This window comes from Patiria miniata, unplaced genomic scaffold (assembly GCF_015706575.1).
Source record: "Patiria miniata isolate m_02_andy unplaced genomic scaffold, ASM1570657v1 HiC_scaffold_20, whole genome shotgun sequence".
Lineage (NCBI taxonomy): Eukaryota > Metazoa > Echinodermata > Asteroidea > Valvatida > Asterinidae > Patiria > Patiria miniata.
Window position 1 is genome coordinate 18,547,759 of NW_024037059.1, and position 20,427 is coordinate 18,568,185.

At 39.2% G+C, this 20,427-nt stretch overlaps 1 protein-coding gene across 2 annotated transcripts in view; it reads left to right on the forward strand.

Annotated features, from left to right (window-relative positions):
* Window positions 1-225: 225 nt before the first annotated feature.
* LOC119727718 (serine/threonine-protein kinase DCLK1-like) overlaps window positions 226-20,427 on the forward strand; it is a 30,273-nt gene continuing 10,071 nt past the window's right edge. The window contains exons 1-7 of one of the 2 annotated variants that reach the window (XM_038199743.1): window positions 226-733; window positions 3,215-3,998; window positions 13,235-13,331; window positions 14,898-14,996; window positions 15,905-16,071; window positions 18,758-18,803; window positions 20,106-20,238. In XM_038199743.1, coding sequence (XP_038055671.1) covers window positions 3,270-3,998; window positions 13,235-13,331; window positions 14,898-14,996; window positions 15,905-16,071; window positions 18,758-18,803; window positions 20,106-20,238 — 1,271 coding nt within the window. In that variant the 5' untranslated portion in view covers window positions 226-733; window positions 3,215-3,269. Of the gene's footprint in view, window positions 734-1,842; window positions 2,757-3,214; window positions 3,999-13,234; window positions 13,332-14,897; window positions 14,997-15,904; window positions 16,072-18,757; window positions 18,804-20,105; window positions 20,239-20,427 lie in introns of those variants that run through there. The other variant, XM_038199744.1, reaches the window with a different exon arrangement.

Below are 20,427 nucleotides of genomic sequence, written 5' to 3' on the forward strand. Positions count from 1 at the left end.
TTTGTTATTTGAATTTCACTCTGTATGGAGTAAATCCTGCCATGTTAAAAAAAAACTTTTGTGAATACTTGTTTCTTGCATTGTACTTTTGAAAAAGTATAAATTCAACTAATGCCAAATTTTTAAGATATTTGCAAAGTGCTATTCATTGAAGTTAAGGATTGTTTAATCTTCAAAATATCTTCTTTTTTAAAGGGAAAAACAAATTAGAGACAATTTTCAAACTTTAGCTCGGTGATTTCTACTTCTTTTTCTAGATTAAGAGAACAGCACCAACTAATTTTCATACGTAATTGCCGGGCGGTGAACTACCCAATCACAGCCGACGGTGCACCTGTTAGGACTGATAGTTTATGTTAATGAGCGGCACGCGCCCCAATCAGAAAGAACTGTCAGTCTACTGGGTACCGTACCGGTGATTCACTAGTCTGGCACCCTCATCGTTGTGTGCATTTGTACCACGGGATTTGGCACGGTACCATGTTTGTTCATTCATCGTGCGGATAGGTTTGATCACTAGGGCAAACATTGTGCATTTGGATGCGATAGAATGGCGGGATGAGCGCCGTTTATCTTGGATTTGCTCGCTGCGAGGCGTCCTGAACATTGTGACCGTTGAAAGGTCCAGGTTGTTTTGGTCAATATTTACTCTTCGTCTTGCATTCAGACATTTGCTGTTAACAGAAGCCGATTGGAGACTGATCGTGGTTCTGGTGAAGGGGTATCGGGAAAGGTAAACTATTTCGTGTGTCAAGTTTAAGTGACTTATTTGCGGCTGTCGACTGCACTGGCTGACTGGGTTTCATTGCGAGGCCTAATTTGTATTGCCATTATAATTATCATTAACCATTTTACTACTTTAATTCTTTCCACAACACGAATAGTGAGAACGGCTTTTTTTTTTTAATCGTTGATGTAGTGTATTCGATCATCCCTTTATTTGATCGGGTTCGTATAAAGTAACATAAACAGAAGAAAAGAAAAACCAGATAATGATGGGGCCCCCAACTTCCAATAAGGTCGAACCCACTCCCTCCCCACCACCCCTCCCCCAGCATGTTTTGGCTTCAACTGTCCACATATGCTGCCACCCCCCCCCCCCACAAAAAAATAGACTTGGCGTTTGTCCACTAGAAACTCCCTCATGATGAATTTGAAATTCACAGTGGCTATCGTTCACGTTACAGCTGCCATAATGCAATTTCCAACTGCTATCATTACGGAAATGTCTGGTTCCCTAATCTAATAGCATTCAATGTCAGGATTTTTGGCTGCTGAAACCAGACTAAAATGGTTCTCGTACTTTAATTATTTCCCTTTGTAAAAGAATCCTCTAAAGCCAATGATTTCAAAGAAGAAAATTAACTGTAGGCCCTCCCTATTTGAAAAAGAACGATTTGATTAACAACATCATAGTAAAGAAATACATCTATTTAAAGAAAAAAGTTGGGCAGCCCAAGCCGGGATCGAACCCGGAACCTTCTGCATGGTAGCTGAGCATTTATCCAATCGTGCTAGGGCAGTTGTAAATCTGACACATTCGCATTGTGTTTTTAAATTGCCGTAATAATAGTGTTTGAAAATTGCGTTACGGCTGTCGTAACGGAAGCCACTGCGTTTGAAATTTTAGGCAGAAAAACCAAGCACTAAGTTTCCCAACTATATTGATTACCTTCTGTTTTCTGACCCATATTTTTCCATCCTGATTGTAGTAATTGATATTCAAATTTTTGTTGGGAAAGATTTCCATATACGAGGTTCACTCAACACCCTGCGTACAAACCCTATGAGATTGGACTGAAAAATTCTTCTAAGTTTTCTAAGAAAATGCTTGTATTTTCTCACTGCTCAAATTGACTTTGATGACATGAAATTGCTATCTGGGGGCTTGTTAGTCAATACAGAGGAAAATGAGTGAACTTCGTATATGGAAATCTTTCCCTACTCTACAAATGATTAAACCTATCCGGAGCAAAACACACACAGTGATTCAGATGAAGAATTTGATCCATTTATTAACAAACCAAAATAAAGATCAAACCCCATTAATCAAATATTGAAAATAAGCATATCCTGTGCACATCTGGAAACCATATGTATGCTGAGGTTTTATCATATGAATAATTTTTAAAATATGGTCCCATCAGTCATGTTAGGTCTTTGAAAAATTGCCTTTGTATATATGGTTAGTCAACTTGATTCATGTCATATTTCTGAGCAATTAAAATTCAGTGCAAATGAAATATATAAAACCAAACTCATCATGACTGTGTTGCCTCTGATAGTGATAAGATGAGAATTTCAGAAATTCCCAACAGCGTGCCTGACTGTCCATGCTGACAGGCTGACTCAGACATGTTACGCAAGGATGCAATTAGGTTCCCTCGCATGAATCAATGTCACTCGAGAGACCGCGTACAAACACACCGCACACCCCCTCACACATTATGCACATGGACCGGTGCAGCAGAATTGCTTAATTATGTCAAGATTGTCTAGCCGGCATTTGCGCCATGCAGCCTCAGTGCACGCATGCACACTTCTACAGCGGTGACTACGTAATGAGCTATATTTGGGCCTGCGTGACTCACTCATCACGCAGGGAAACCTGAGGCCGTTTGGTTTTATCATACTAAGTCGGTGCAGCAATTCCTTGAACCACTTCGTCACCGTATTGCGCAGACGGCACATGTAGGTTTGATCAGCGGTGCATGTGGATATTTTTCTTTCACGCTTGTGCGGTTGAGCCGGTAAAAGTGAGTAAACAGGTGTGTTTAATGTGGGTTTCAGAGACGGTGGTTTTTTTAGTTTTAATCATAAAATCTTTGCTTTTTGGTTTCTGATTCAAGTAACGTTACCAAAATTATTTTGCTAGTTTACTGAATATGTAAATAATCTGCCAATATTTATTATTTAAACATCTTTCCTGTTGATTTGTTTCAACAGTTCTGTTAACAGTAATTAGTTATTGAATGTAGTGTTTAAATTTGATTTGAATTCTGAAGAAATCGTTCCTTATTTCTATCTGTGTTGCAAGTTGTGTTGTCTTCAACAAGTGACAAGTAACTTCATTTTTCAGAAATGAACACTATGCCATTCAAGTGGAAATCATGGGTTCTTGTATATGTTTGCTTCGATGCTTCAAACAGTTATAAATAGACAGTAGGATGGAAGATGATTAGATATATCCTTTTTTTTTTTTTTTTATGTGCAGGTAATTTGCCGCATTTTGGCCAAAGTCGAGTCAAGATTTGACAGCGGCCATCAACATGGCAGACTTATCACTCTCCATGGCGGAGTTTGAACATTTCCGGCCGCAGGCTGAGCGCAAGCACCACCTACGCAATGGCCTCCCCAGCCCCTGCCACAGTGCCCACAACCTCCTACTGCGTACCTCCCTCCAAAAGCGCACCTTGGAGAAGAAAGCCAAAAAGGTACGATTCTATCGCAACGGCGACCGCTTCTTCAAGGGGATCGTCTACGCCGTGTCTCCAGAGCGCTTCCGCACCTTCGAGTCCCTCCTCGCCGATCTGACGCGGACTCTATCGGACAAATCCCACTTGCCGCAAGGCGTGCGACAGATTCTCAGCATCGACGGTTCCCGCAAGATCTCCAACTTAGACCAACTCGAAGCCGGCGAGAGCTACGTCTGCTCCTCCATCGAAGTCTTCAAGAGGATCGACTACATGAAGAACAGCGATCCCAGTTGGCGAGTCGGCATCGTGGCCAAGAAGGACAAAGACGTGGCCGGGGCGGGCCGTGACAGCAGCACCCCGATGCCTCGCACCACGGAGGGCCTGATTGAGGACCACCGTGATTTTATCAAGCCTAAACTGGTGACCATCATCAAGAGTGGTGCCAAGCCACGCAAGGCCGTCAGGATCCTGCTGAACAAGAAGACGGCTCACTCCTTTGACCAGGTCCTTACAGACATCACCGAGGCCATCAAGTTGGACTCAGGAGCTGTCAGAAAACTCTACACGCTGGATGGACGACAGGTGAGTCGATAAAACTTTGTCAAAAATGCAGCATATTCCAAGGAAATTTCCCTTTTTTTGGCAGTGCTGAACTCTAAAATAAATCATTCTAGTATAAACTGGTCATAGAATTGGAAACTAGGGATCTATACATGTATGTATGTAGTCGGATTTTATATCAGACAATAACATGGACCGATCTAGATTTTAATTTACATTTGAGAAATCTTTTTTTACAACTTCTAATTCTAAACATTAAAAAATTTTGATGCACATAAACACCACACTAACACACGCAGTCAGATTTCATTTGTTTTCAATTTATTTATTATTATTATAATTATTATTATTATTTTGCTCTAATGGTTTGCAGCAGCATAGGAATGATAATCTTAAAAAGATTTACTATTGATCACTGCATGCAGTGAACAAATCTGCAGTGTATTAAATTGAAAAAAAGATGCCTTCATTAATTTTGGATGTCTTTTATAATTGGATTTAAGAGCCTAGCTCTCTTAATTAATTTTTGTCAAATTTTTGTCTGCGAAATTGCAGAGCACTGCAACAGACATGTACCGTTACAAGAAGAGTGCAAAAACCATGAAATGCTTGGTGCAGTGTCGCATGAACACAAATTATACACAGCTATATGCTGTATTGGTCGATAGAAAGCTTATTAGATTGTGGTCAGCCCACTAGTCTGTTCATGATTTATATTATTTCAGGAGAATGCATTCGTCCTTGAATTACAAGGAAATGTTAAGTTGTGGGTGTCTGTTTTGAGATTTGAAAAATCTTCTTTTAAAGATTCATATCCCATGCTTCTCAAAAACGGATTGCTTTAAAAAAAAAAATCAATTTGTATATACTTTGATTTAACAAAAAAAACTACTTTATTCCAATTTTGGGCGTCTGCAACTCTCTGAAATCGCACTTTCATTTTGCGCACAAATTAATTCGCCCTGTGAGAGTTGAATTATTGTCTGGCAGCCAATAATTTGATTTTTTTTTTCAATAACTAAATTCAATACGTCAGACTTTTTTATTAAATGTCTCATTCAAAAGTGAATTTACTTTTATATTTCTAGGAAAATAGCAATTAAAAAAAACAAATCTGATTTTCGAGGTGAAACTCAAGAATAGCACAGTGAATGTATCTTTAAATGGTTGAGAGCTTTAGAATTCACAGGCTTTCGCTGACCACAAGACGTCTTCATTTCTGGGGTTCTGCTTGAATTTCAATCTTTACTGACTGCAAAGCTTGACAAATGAATCATGTATCTGTAATAAGATCAGGGAGATTTTTGATAAGGATTTGAAAATAAAGTCCGCTAGTTCTGAAATAATATTCGGCGAAATGCATTTTTCCTACCTTTATTCTGAGAGAATTATCTCATTTATCTTACAAAATACTTTAATTTATTTGGTTAAAATCAGCACTCAGCAGACGACATCTCTCTCTTTTTTTAATCGACTTGTGATAATGTTATGTTCCAAGGATATTTTTGCCACATCTCGAATGCCCATATGTCACGTTCCGATTATCTTAGCAGTCATCAGTCAGCCAATGCATTTTTTTCGCCGAGTGTGTTATGACTGGAAAAGTAAACATTTTTCTGGAAAAAAAATGTATGTCGAGGGTTTGTTAGTCCAGTGACTAATGATTTTATGACATTTCAAGCCAGGAATTCAGCGGACCTCATAAACCAATTAAGTTTCCATCAATAACGTCACGTTTATTTGTTCAATTTTTATTGGGGCAACAAAAAAAATCAGTCATGTCTGTGACTCAAGCATAGCTTGTGTCATAAGAAAATTTGCAACATTGTTAAACGAATTTGCAGTGGTGTTGAAAAAAAAATCAAACATTGAATTAAATTCGATTCAAATGTTTATTTCATTACAATGAAAAATATTTGCAGGCATGCAGTTAAAATAAAAATAAAAATATACCCCTAGTTTAATTTCTACTTTAATGTAAAATTTAATGTAATAAAATAAATATTAGGCCTACCGCCACCATAAGTGCATGCACTTTACATGAACAAATAATTCACGTGTGGAAGAAATTTCTTTTTGGAAAAACACAAAATCAATAATAATTTAAAATCCTTAAATTAATGAATATATATCATCCCCAAAACATGGATAGAAATTAGAGTGCGAAAAATTCATATTAGCCCTCTTTTGAAGAACACAATGTACTACTAATGGAGCGCATTCATTATGACCAGTGTGTTGCCTTGGGCTCAAGGGACTAGACACTGATGCTAAGTGTATTGACATTCGCTCCATGCTGTCTCATCAATGAGTCACCCCATAGTGTTTACATTTGTCACCAAACCCATAACACTCTTCCTCTTACGTTTGTCTGATCTGGGGCGACATTTGTTGCTCATTTTTTAATGAAATATGGTTTAATAAGTCGCCCATTATGACAAGATTTTTGGACAAGATTTGTAAAAAGTGGCAGTCACTTTTATGAGTGCGTCCATTTTTGAGTTCCGAGTTAGTCCAAGAGATTCAGATGATGATTTTTATGAGGTTCAGATTTATGATAAAATGAAAAATATGCAAGCTGGTGGAAGAATTTGGTGAAAGCCGAACATATGGTCTGCAGATGCTGCACAATAAAATAAAATTGATGAGTTGAATGATCAACATTTACTCTTCAAAATCAGTAATCAGTCATCTTAAAAAAATCTGTGATGGTCATAAGTGTCACAATGCTTGTCATTCAGTCTGACTTTTTAAAGGAATTTTTGTCTGAAAAGAATATTTTCTAGGCCAGCTCTCTAATCACCTCTATCCACAATAAATCAAAACAGACAGTTCGGTTGTGCATTTAGAGTCTTTTAGATTTAGCAGGCATGGTATATTGAAATGAAGAAAATAGTTGAGATTCATATGAATTTATCGATTTATTTTTTCTTGAAATCTTAAGAAATGCATCACTGTTTCCCTGTGGATAGACTCCAGTCAGTTTCCACTCATAATATACTGACTTTCAAAAATCAAAAGTCGTACACATTTTTTGAAATATATTTGAAATAAACAGTAAAAAAATAAACAATATCTAGGGCATGCAAAGATGGAGCTCCGAGCCAGTAACACGGCCTGTGTCGCCATTGTTTTCAACGAAGAGCCTGTATATTGATCCTTCACCTACTGCAATTAACTGAAATGTATCGCACACGCGCCGCTAAACGCCGTGCATTGATTTGGGGCATAGTGCTCCTGCATCTAATTATTGGTAAATTCTTGGATTAATCTTGAAGCGGAAACCGCTCGCCGAAAAATTTCTCATTAGAGTAGCCTACCTGATTAGAACTGAATAAGTACCGGTTATCTGACTGATGGTTCCGAGTTTTGACATAAAGAGAGACGGGTTGCATCAATTTGGTATTATTAAGTTGTAACATCATTGTATAGAGCAGATGTTACATCTGAGCTTTTTAATGTACACAACTACGATGGTATGAATATATGGTTGGGTCTGAAACATTTGAGAAATTCAATAGTTTCAAAGAGTTTCGTTGAGACAATTGTGCATGATGTTGAGCATTTAAACATGTGTGATGCAAATGTATTTTGTTTTCATTGTTCGTTCATATAACCTGTTACGGACGTACAGATAGGAATTATAAAAATGTACACATTTATTAAAAACAACTATTATCAGTGCATTATTATATTTCGTTCAGCAAAACAATTTAATACACACGATGTAATCACAAATTGGTGAAAATGAAAATGTACATTACCTATGCAGAAGCGAATTCGCTCTTAAAAACAAAGTTGCAAAAAAAAAATTACTGCGACATTGGAAACTAAATTTAAGAGAGAATATTGCTTCAGGGTTTCTTGTTATTACTTTGCAGAATTCAGTCATAATACATGTCAAAGCTTTATAAGGTTGCCGTCCAATCCCAGCCAGTCCTGGAAAAACACTGCAGGCCCCAAAAAATAAATGCCGGTTAAGCCGTGTTTTATTCATTCTGGGCAGATATTCTGCATCTCATTTTGGGCAGTCCACGGACTCCTCTGCCAGATCTTAATGAACGTGAGTGGGACAGGCTTAAAGGGACAGGATTGCTGATGGAATTTTGGGCAGAAATTTAAACTGACCTTCTTAAAAACAAATGTAAACTCATATTTAAATTTACTTTCCTTTAAAAAAAAGAGAGAATTCATCCAGATAAAGTCATGCTCCCCATGCAATTTTTTTTGGGGGGGGGGTTGAGTTGGGGTGGAGATGGTGTTGGGGGAGGGGGAAAATTCATTGAAATACTTATTTTTATAATCAAGTTCTGAATGTTTATTCTGCATTCTAAAATAAAAATTGCTATAAAATGCAGAATCCTTCAAAATGTAACAAAACTTACAATGGACTTTCGTGGATAGGATTGTTTGGGGATGCATGAAGATAATTAGCTTGCCCATTCATATCCTGCACACATCAAATGGCAAGACAACCTCGTTCATGTTTTTCATGGAGGGGGAGGGAATGGTGGTGGTCCGTGGCTGTTCACAGCCTTGTTTAGCAGCACAAAAGATGATGCTGGCCTTTCACTTGGGAGATGCATCCAAACAGCTGTGCCCATCTGTTCAGAGGCTTATCGGTGAATTCAGGTAGAATGATTACTTGTCTTCTTGATTAGTGAGCTGCAGTCATCGGAATACATTGGCTGGAGGAATTGATCCATTGTACCGCGGTCCTTTCTCTCTGATTGTACTGCATGGTGCATGGATATATTGTAAATACATGTATGCATCATTTGTCACTATGTGGGGGTAGTTAGAGTATTCTCTTGTAAGGAAAAAAAATGCTGTATGGTTGAGTTTGCCAAAAAAGGAATACTTGATGGAAATTTAAGATATATATTTCAGTGTAAATTTTTTTTGTTCAGTTGATGAAGATAAAACATCCATCTTGCAAAGTTGCATCTCATTGAAACCCTCCTATGCAAACATGCATTTATTTGCAAAGCTGTTCTTCCAGTCAAAATCAATCAGGTGACTGGAACAGTTAAGAGCTCCCAGCCTACATAAAGCAGGATTGACTGGCTGTGACAGTTTATGTAACTTGATACAGCTATGCTTTGACTGTAGGTGATTGATAAACCAGCTGTGCCAACGACTTGCCTGCTTTTTGTCTGTTGACTGAATTTGACTAGTCGCAGTGCTTGCTTGGTTTGTGATCTGACTGTTGGTGACTAGCCTGTGTAAAAGGCATGATAGGGAAAGAGGATTGATTTTTTGACTGTCTGTGACTGTTTAGACAGCAGGAGGGTTAGTAGAAATGCATGGTAGACAAGCTCTTAATAATTAACAAAATTAATTTTCTGAATTTCTCTCAAACTGATTGTGGCATCGAATGTTATGGAAGCCTGAAACCCCCCACCCCAAAAAAAATAAAAATTAAAAATTAACCAAAAAAATTATATAAAAAAAAGAACAAAAAACTATTTATTGACTAGAAGCTTGTAAAAATATACCCAGACAATTAGCCAGTGGGTATTTGCATACGCACTTGTCTCGTGACAAAAGAAATTAGAATTTTCTGCACGTGTACATCTGTACATCTGTATCAAGTTTCAAGTTTTTCAACACTGTCTAAAATCATAGCCAGGAGGAAGGTGTAAGTTTCAATGGCCTATAGAGGCGACTTAAGTCGATGCACGCGGGCAGAGAGACCCGCATCTTTGCTCCGTACAAAGCCGTCCTATTCACGTTGAAACAGAGAAAGATGTTTGCCGCGGGACACCAGGGCGACTGAATAATTTACTGATGTGCGTGACGTGAATACAGCCTGTGAAGACATGTTGGATCGGAATTTAGAATTAAAAAGAAGATTCTGTTGTCCTACAGGCACCTTTTGTAAGACTAGTAGTTATAAAATATACTCAAAATAAACCAATAAAAATTTTATATTAGGGGATTTGATCAATGTAGCACAATACATGACGTCTCTCCATGGGTGCAATATATCGTGATAGTGAGTTTATGAACAAGTGCATCCGATGTCAATTGACAGGTGTATTCCAGCTGTTAATTTCATATCTGACAAAAAAATAGCTTGTTACTAGTGAAATACAATTTTTGAATATTTGTTTATGTGCATACCGGTATGTACGCGTACATGAAATGTTTTCAAGTATTAAATAAAACTCTTGTAATCATGATCTTTGTGTTTGTACTTTGAAGCCATGTTGACCTGCCAAATTCACCAATTCCGATATTTGCACAACACTGAAATATAGGGCAGAAACATACATAATCCATTATAGGTTGCGTGCGTGCACAGACTTTACACACGAGACCCATATATCACGCAACCTCTTGATTTTAGCTACGACCTCCTGGGACCATTGAGTAACTAATGAGAAGAGCAAGCCGAACAAGACAGCAAGTTACTTATCCTGAGCGTGATTGATAATAGTGGTTGTACTTCGCTGCAGCTGTGTTGATTAAGAATTGTTCTGTAGGAGTGTTTTAACCGCTAGGCAGTTTGTAGAAGATGTGAAAATTGAAATTCGTCTTGAACTCGGCTCTTCTTTTGTTGCATTTAAAGCAAGTTTTCTTTTGTTTCAGGTTCCGGCAATTCCTAGCTTTTCCTTTAGTTACTATAGGCATTGTTTTGTTGCTCATTCAGGGGTGGGTCCAGGAATTTTTGCAGGGGGGGGGGGTCAGGCCCTTCAGATTTTTGCTATGTCCGATTGTTACAGACAGGTGGACTTAGGTAATTATTATTACTATAATTGTTATAATTTATTTGTTTGTGTCATCATTGGGGGTGGGGGTGGCATGTTTCAACCCCCCCCCCCCCCCCTCTAGATCCACGCCTGCCATTTAGGCAACACTCTAGCACTCCTAATAGAATATGTACTTCCCTGCTGAAACATTTTAAGCGACAAGGCAAAGCCCTTGATGATTGTGGAAAATTCCTGCTTCCATAAAGTAGAGATTTCTACCTGCAATGTAATTTCTAAGAACTTCACATTCTGCAATACAGACAGGTGTCTGTGCTGAAATTTCATAGACTGCTTTTGTAAAGTGCCGGACTTCCAATCAATCAATTTGATGAGAATTACATAAATATCAAGAGTCCTTGAATTTTAACCTGGGGAGAAACCAAGAAAAACAAAAGTAAACCACCACGTTTACCACTCGTCTCCACATTTGTCACGAAACGCGAGTGTCCGCCACCCTCTCCAGATGTCCCCAGACCAGGGCAGCCTCCAATTACCCTGCAAAGTGCCCACGAGGTGACGGCCTAACGAGACCAAGAAGGGAGCAAATCTCCAAAGCACGACTCGATGGCTTGAGTTTCGGGGCGAACAAAAGACCCCTGTTTGATGCTTAGGGTAGGGTTTCATAAAGAGAAGGGGCTCAGAGGTGTGGCCGCTTGGGTGCACCACGGGGGAAAACTAGCCTGATCTTGCTGAGCATGTTGAGAGGGGGGTTGCTATTCCCAAGGGGCGACGCGAGAGTCCCTGAAGAGCGACACAATCTACCCAATTGGTAGGAAAGTCACGATTGGCCTACTTCGGTGATTAATTCTTGGGAGGCGTACATCCTCCACACTCCTGTCCCAAATCATCGGCAGAGATAGAAAATTTGGGTTCCATTCGTGGACAATGGATGGTGTACAATGACAGCCTTGAAGAGGGAGACATTTTTTGCTTTCAAAGTATTTGACAAAGGAAATGCAAATTTCACTAAAGTTGCCCCCCCCCCCCCCCCGATAAAAAGTCTGGGTTTATCATAAATGTTCCACACTGTTACCCTCTTTTACTCCTATTTTTTGGACTTCACGTTTTCTTTGACATCCCCTTAACCGACCCTAATCCACATTAGGCCTAATCCTCCAAAATACTGAGGATGAATGTTGTTTGAAAAGGAGAAGGATTTTGGAGGATTGAGGATTAATGCATTTTTTGAGGCAGGACTGTCTGACGATTTTGAAGGATTGAGGCGCTGGGTATCCTTCATTTGAATATAAGTGCAAACATTTTTGAGGATTTTAGAGGGTTGAGGATGGGTTCTAGCAAAAAGAGCCAAGTGGGTTAGGGTTAAGGTTTAAATGAAAACTACTGAGGACTACTTGGGCTATATATCAGGTCCTCAGGATAAGTAGTTTCCCTTTGTTCATGGTCTTTAGTTGAGCTAAAGAAGGGGAGGTAAAACAGTAGAGGGGCAAAGTATACAAAATATCAATTTGTCCAAGGTGTTATCTACCGTTATTTAATCCTGCAGGGTGAGAAATTAAGATGGCTGATTCACATTTTATACAAACAATTTGTCAGAAGTTTTACGACAGTTGTTGACTCTCGTAGTATGATATCCATCTCCTCTTTTACTTTGAGTGATTCGCTATACTCCAAGTTTACATATCAACAAGATCTGTCACAACAAACATTTGCACCGGCTCGCCAGGGTTGACTCACCCTGCACAAGTGCACACTTCATCAATATTTATAGCAAATCATCAAGTCCAGAATTCCACCAGGAATACCAAAAAAAAGATATTTCGCTTCACCCGCTCGTTGTCCCCTCCCAACCCTACCAAACGCAGCACTGAAGATCACTATCCTTTGTTTGTGTGCAATTTATATAAATTCCTCCAGGACAGAGACAAACGTGTAAAAATTGTGATGACACAGGATCATGATACGCTTGACCATCTGCCGAGAAAATTACATTTTTTTGTGCTTCTGGGCTGTTTCTGATAAAAAATTATCCGATATATCCCCACCAAACCAATCTCATTAAGCGCTAAGTGGTGAAGCCAGTCCCATTTTCACCTTTTTTTCCCTTTTTTTTAATCCGCAAATAGTTCACTTTATAAATTACTTCGCTGCCTCCATTAGCAGGGTGTCTGATAAAAACTGGTCCCCGCATTTGTTTGTTTGTACATGCATGCAGATGTTGCCGGGAGATACCGGTGTGATTTCCCCCCCAAAACAGCCCTAGTAAAATTGGTGATAAATCATCCAGAAAAAAAATCAATATTTCTTGGCTGGCGGGAGAAACATTTAGAATCGTTCCAAGGACAAAAGAAACTTGTGATACATTGATGCCGTAAAATCGTGCTGCTTGATACTTTCCAGTAGCATTCAGCTTAGCTTCTTAAATTGAACAAGGTTTTATCTCAAATCCTATCAAATATTGAGGTCTGTAGCAGACAGTGAAAATGAATGCAAGGTTTGACTGAATCACAAGAATTCTTCTTCAATTTTTCCCTTGGTTCATAGATCACATGCCTTCAAGATTTCTTCAAAGATGACGACGTTTTCATCGCATATGGCCAGGAACGCTACTCCCATGACGACTTTGACATTGCTGTGGAAGGTAAACGATAATCTCATGATATTCCAAGATCTTCATGTTTGGTACTATACTGCCTGCCACTTTGCCTGTTTCGATCAAAAGAGGGCGCTCTAGTTGCCCACAGAGGTGGCTTGACGCTATCCAAATATACAATGTGTCATTGTCTGTCAGGTCGAGGTGTGTATTTTTTCTGTAGGTGTTTTATTGGGATTGCAATTTGCACACGAGTTGCAGTGAGTCATGCATGCTTCAGTTCTCCGGCCTGAGGAAAATTATGCATGGATTCTACTGGAAACTTAAAGGGGAAAGCCACATCTAAGTCTGTTATAACATATCTGGCAGAGGGAGGCTGTGCTTGTTCCTTTGCACCGCCGACACACACCCTAATACATCCTTTCTACATGAGCATGTATTTTACTTTTATTGCACAATCTGCCTGTGATTGTTTACAATACAAGTCTGGCTTTGATTGACACATTGAATTTTTGCTTTTTAGACAATTAACAATTCAAAATACAGCAGTGACACAGTACAGTGACGTGTCAGTTTTTATAATGTCCCCTCCCCCTGCACCCTTTGGAATATTTAAAATTCAATATTTTAATGATAGACTCTTTAATTTATTGTTTGAGTTGAAATTTACCAATTTTGTTCGCCATTATTTTATAACATTTTACTTTACACATTTTTAAACCTTAAAGTATTTTCGAGAATTTTAAGAATATTTCGTCGCTGCTTGCAGCTACTGTCTCAACGCATGGTCCCATGTGGTCGTAGGCCGTATTCTAAACATCAGTAAATTAACGTCACGCCCTGTCAACCACCGTCGATGCACCGATGTTGACCCAGGACACCTTTCTCTATACTTGGTCGCCCCCAGACGTTGTTGGCCTCATAGTTCAGAGGCAATATTGATGTTAAATTAACCGTTATCATAGCACCTGTCACTACTTCTGGCTGAATGACATTCACCTTGTCGACGTACATAATGTTCCTAGTCGTCCCTATTCAGAACAACTTTCATGATCTTTTGTGCAGGTCGTAGTACTTTACATATTGGAATAGGAAAGATATAATTCGTGTCTACTGTGCAGAGTCTAAAGGGCCATGCAATGTAATATTTTTAATGCAATTTTTGGTTCACAATTTGAACAGAAAACCTCTAAACGGAACAATGTCTTCCTGAAATTACATCACAGCAACAGCGCCCTCAGTTGTCTGGAAAAGCATAGACATTTTTTTAATGTTTAAAAAAGTGCACTTTTCAGTATAATTAACCAAAAAGGGATGTCAAATATTTTTCTTACATTTAAAAGGAGTAGAAAGTTGCACAAAATATGTTCCCAAGAAAAATTCACTGCATGGCCAACCCCGTAATATCTTACTCTGATACTTATTTGCTGGGTACAACCAATGTACTTTTGGGATTATGGTGTTTTTTGATGATTGTGGATACAAGCATGGACTACCTCCATGATACAAGAATTGAAGTGTAAACCAATTGCAAGAAAGAAAATCCTGAAATCAGTTTTCTTTTTGGACTGGCTTCGCGCTACCTTTCTTTATTTCCGTTCATTTCATATGCAGAGTGCAAGATGGTCTCTCCTTATCGCAACACCAAGCGCAAGGATCGTGTTATGATGAAGAGTCCAGGCACACCACGTCGCATGTCTTCCCCAAAACCAGGTTAGAGACGAAATTCGATTTGATCCCTTTTGTCACCGCACCACCCAAAAATTCCCAACACCTTGGGTCTCCTGGCCCGAAAACTATACTTGATAATCGGGGAGAAACAGTTGTCGTAAATGTAACTCTACCCATTATAGAGAGCAAGAACTATAAAGTTAAACTGATGACAAATGTAGTCAGAAAATATTATCACAAAATTCCAGAGTCCTTCCCATTCATGCATTTTGATACATTCTATGTGACCTGTCGCCACAAAATGAGCTTAAAGTCAGAAATTGTCATTTTGCAGTACAGTGGAGCAAACCCAAAATTTGAATGGGTGGTCAGTTTTTGTTTCCAGGTAAAACATGATCTGTTAGTCCACTTTTGCCTTTCTCTAATTTTTTGTTCCATTAAACATCTTTAAAAATCAATTTTTCATCCTGTTTTTATTAGTCGACAGTGGATTCGCTGTAACACAACTGCAGGATTTTTAAAATGTAATTTTCTCCGAAAATCAGATTTACAACTTCAAGTAAGATGGTGATCTGTATTTCCGTAACTGAGCTCAGTATCCCTAAACGTTATATACCATTGGAAAGCTCTTTTTCTGCAGAATTCAAATAATTAAATATCACAACTCGTAAAAAGTCTGACTTTACGCTTATTTCGTGATATTGATATTAAGTTATGCAATCAATCCTGCTGGGCTTATCCAGAGAATGCTTAGATTAAATAGTAGTCCAAGTATTGGGTGAGATTAATCAGTCCAACTGTGCACGTTAACCATACACGGTCATCAAACTTGGTCCACAAAATATTATTCGGTATAGTGGTCATTCTTTAAAGCAGTTTTCGGCAGGGAAATGCTTGTTATATGAACTGTACAGATTTTTAAATGGAGGACTGTTTGCTTTGTATTGTAGTAGTCCCGCGGCCTGAGGTTCCTTTCTACCCATCCTCAGCCTCCCCCAAGCCGTCCACGGCCATGTCCCTCAGACCTGTCATCGCACCAAAGCCAAGCCTCCACAAGCTGCAAAATGCAACAGAAAACGGCGCTAGACCATCCTCTGTGGCATCATCCAAGTCAAAGGTCGGTTATAGGTCCTCTTGATTCTATGGCTCCATGCGCGAACAAGAGATGTTTTTCTTACCACTTTCGAGCCCAGTGGATGGGATATGATGTGTGCCTATACTGGTTTGCACGAAACACGCACAACTTTTTTTTTCTGAATATGTGAACAAAGCCGTAGTGTTCTGCTTGAGCACAAGGCGTCTTTGGAAATCCGTTTGAATGTCTCTCCCAGTGGTCTCCCCCAACTCTCGCTTTCCTATCGTTGAGTAGGAGCTTGTGCGTGGAGCCCATATTAAGGCCATGTCCAAATTACGTGGCTTCATTCCGGTTCGTAAGTGTGACGTCATTTCAACTTAAACCACTCCCACTGCTCACGGAGTAGCATAGGAAACATTGGAACTGCAGGTAGTACAAAGTGGCGTGTTTAGCCAACGGGCGCTAGTAATCAGTGGCGCGTGGGTGTGTATGGTGCAGTCACTTACGGACCGGATACTCGCATTTGTAATTGCATGCCATATCTAAGTAATTTGGTAGCGGCTTTTATACATGTAGACAGTTCTCAATATGTCCCAGAATTAACTTTTTTGACCCCCACTTCGTAGAAAAGTTTTTGGAGTTCCAAGGAGCAATTCAGAACTGGTTCTTTGAGTTTAAAAAAAACCTTTCGGCTATAAAAACATCTTTAAAAACAGATCTTAACCGAATAAAAAAAAATCAATTTTTTTGATCAGTTATGAATTTCTCTTTGATAAAACACTTGTTTGTGAAAGTCACATTTTGCCATGGTGCTTTTATCCATCATTTTGAATGTTTGTTCACAAAATATGTGACAGGAACAGAGCCATTTAATCTTTTCTTTTGGGAAAAAAATATAAAGTCAAGTCTTGATTCATGCTCACATTTCTGTAAACAAACATTTCTCTAGAATGTAAGCCAAGAATTCCCACAAGTAATTCCAACGATAATTCGAATACTGCCAATTCCCTGGAAGTCTGAGAGCTTTCCCCTTTCCCGCCATGCCACTATTGATCTTAATGTTGTCCCAGCGTCTGCACTGCTCATTCGAGACGACTGTTCATTGTGCTTGAAGCGTCGTCAGTCATTATTTTTTATCGATTCAGCCAGGGTTTCTCAAAATGGAAAGTTTCATATTGCCGGCAATGTGATATGTCACTATTGTGCCAACGTTTTTAACGCCTACTTCAGATATTGCATTGTTGTTGCATAATGCATAGGCCAGCCTTGATGATCATTTTCAAGTGTCCTTTCCTTAGATTTGTTTGTATTTTCTTCTTTTTTTATCGAGCAAATGACAAATTTCAAAATTTCTGTGAAAATTAGTATCATTTCCCATGTTACGAATATGAGTTAATGGTCTTTAGAAGCAGATGGAGAAAAAAGTAATTGGAAATCAATTGATTTATTTCTTTTTTCTTTGTCTCTTTTCTCAGTCAAAAAAAATCTTGAGAAATTGGTAAATTTCACCTGAGATTTTTATTTATTTTTTTTTTTAAATCCAATAGCACTTTTTAGAATTGGACAGATGAAGCATGCATAAACTAATTGCAACAAAATGTATTGCATGATCTGAATACCACATGAGGGTTTGTTTCATGTCTCTTTCATTCATTTGAGAAAGAGATTTGTATAAATTTGCAGAAAGTACCGGAAACATTCCCAGTGTTCAGACGCTCCTTGAATGAGATTAGGTTTCATGAGATTAGGCTTCAGTCCATCTGTCAGTCAGAATCCCAATTCCATGATCTTTTCTGATTTTCCTTTTACTGGATTTGACTGAATATACATGTTAGAAGAGACACGCTTCTTGCTGACAAGGAACAGAAACATTCCCAGTTTTTAAGACACTCTGTCTAAGACTGAAAACGAGATTAGGCATCGATCAGTCTATCCTTTACAGAGAATCCACGATTTTCTTTGGAAAATCCTTTTTACTGGATTTGGATGAATTAGTCAATCCACCTGCGCCGTGGCATTAGATGAGTCATGGGGCCGACATTCATGAATAACATTGTGGCGACAGATGTGGGGTAAATGAGTCGTGTATCATGTATCACTCGTTTGTTTACCCGCAGTGGTGAGTTCAGCAGGCTCACCAGGGTGCACACTATCACCACCTTGCACCACCTGCATTCTGTGGGTGTAAAGTTCCGCATTGAGGCTTTGATGTGAGGGAGGGCAGTTTAAAAATCAAAGATAAGGTTACCTGTTTTCCAGCAAAATTGAAAAAAAAAAAAAATTATTTCAAATGAACCACACAGGTTGACGAGGTGCATTAAAATATTAAAGTTGAACACACAAAAATATTGACTTGAGCAGGGCTTGAACCTATATATCCGGACTGCCGTTCCAGTGCTCTACCAACTGAGCTATCCAGCCATACATGTATGTTGGCAGTTCCTCATTTTGACAATGTCTTTGTTCAAGGGGTGCTAGTAAGAAGACTCTGGTAATCCGGAGGTTGCAGATTCGAATCCCGCTCCCGTCAGTTTCTTTGGTAATTTTTTTAATTAGTAACAATAAAAAGCCACCAAAAATGAAAAACGGCTCTTGCAGAATCATTACTGCTGGCATTGTTCAGATGGATATTTTCAACATATTTAATTCATATGCTTTAATAGAGAAAATCTTTTTGATGAAATTATTTTTCAAACTTAAGATTATCGTTTGTCATTTTCATGCACAGGGCAGCAGAAGAGGCTCTGGTACTTCAACGAGTACTGCTGGGACAGGTGAGATAAGTTGCTGGATCTATGAAGCCATGTCTGAATTACTTTGCTATACGGCTGGCAGTAAGGCCCTGTCAGAATTACTTGGCTACGGCTTGAAATTACACAGGAGACTATATGAAGTGGCTGCAGCCGCTACCATAGACTTGTGTGTAATTTCAAGCCACAGCCACGTAACTTGGACACGGCCTAACATAGCAGTTTTGAAAGTGAATTCAGCTACGTCTCACAGGACCATGTGTTAATTATTGCTTGCCATGGATAAGTAATGCCGATGCAGCCAAAGTTTCAACCTCAAAGCCCGAAAAAGCCACTGGCTGAAATACAAACAAACAGGCTGCTTTTGTTATTCATGAAAATACAAGGCTTAAAAAGCAGTGATATTTACATTTACTAAAAATATGGTGCTTGTCTTGCCTTGGTTGCCATTTAGAGTTGAAAGGAGGCAAAATGTGTTGGTTGGTCACAGAAGAAGCTTCCCCCTTGCTCATCGAAAAATAAAAAACCTGTAAACCAATCCGGACACTTTGTCAATTCTATCACGAACGCCCCTTCAGTGTGGAAAGCATTGTGCTAGCTATTGTTCAGATAATCCATCATGGGGCAGTTGCTTTGTACAATAGCATCACATGCTTTCACCATTGAAGGGGGCCACATGAGTGTACAGTGATCCAACCTGGATTTGTCTGTTCTCTGCCAGATGTTCACCAGTTTGTCTTCAAACCCGACCTTCCAATGAATCAGCTGCTGGAACATGTCTAGACATTGTTGCGGATTACTGTGCCCTAGTAAACCACATTAATTGGTTTTTCATTGCGGGCCTGGGTGCGTTGAGGTGTGATGGGTGGTTTGGGAGCCTACGTGGGATTTGTGGTTCTGCTTGAGAGGGGTTGGTCTCTGCAATACTCATCACACCCCCGCTTGTTTCTCCGAAGTGGTACTTTCATATGAGAAAGATGGGACAATGCAGCTTGAGCTGATTAATTCCGACATTTGGACAGCCTTGAGCTGGTTGAGATAAGAGACAAAAATGTGGCAGCAGAGTTGACACTCCCTCCAGTTCTCATTGGCTGAGAAATTTGGTCTTTTGAAACAAAAGTGAACTCCTTTTTTGCGTTATGCATTTAATGGAAACTTGTGAATTAACCTTGGTTAGACAAACCCTTGCCTTGCCACTGAAAGGCATAGCCCATGTACAAAACAAAACATTGCGTCGATCAAGTTGCTTTTGTGTTTCTACAACTTAGTTGAAAAGGAATCTTTTCAGATTTCCTCAGGACATTTGCCACCTTTTTTTTTGTACAGGACAAGACCATGACCTCTCACCCCATGAGGACAATGGCATGGACGACGGAGAGGGCGCCCTCTATCAGAAGTACGAGGTCGGGCGCGTGATCGGCGACGGCAACTTTGCAGTGGTCAAGGAGTGCTTAAACAGGTGAAGTTTTACTGTCGTTGAAATTACGGTCCAGACCGAATGGAAATATTACTTACATAGGCCAAAGAGCGAAGACTATAACGCCAGAAGGAAATGTTTGTCTGTACAGTTGTCAAAATTGTGTTCAAGTAAATGGGAATTCTCATAAATTTCTTTCAAATGTGGATCCTTTTCAAAATGTTCCCGATG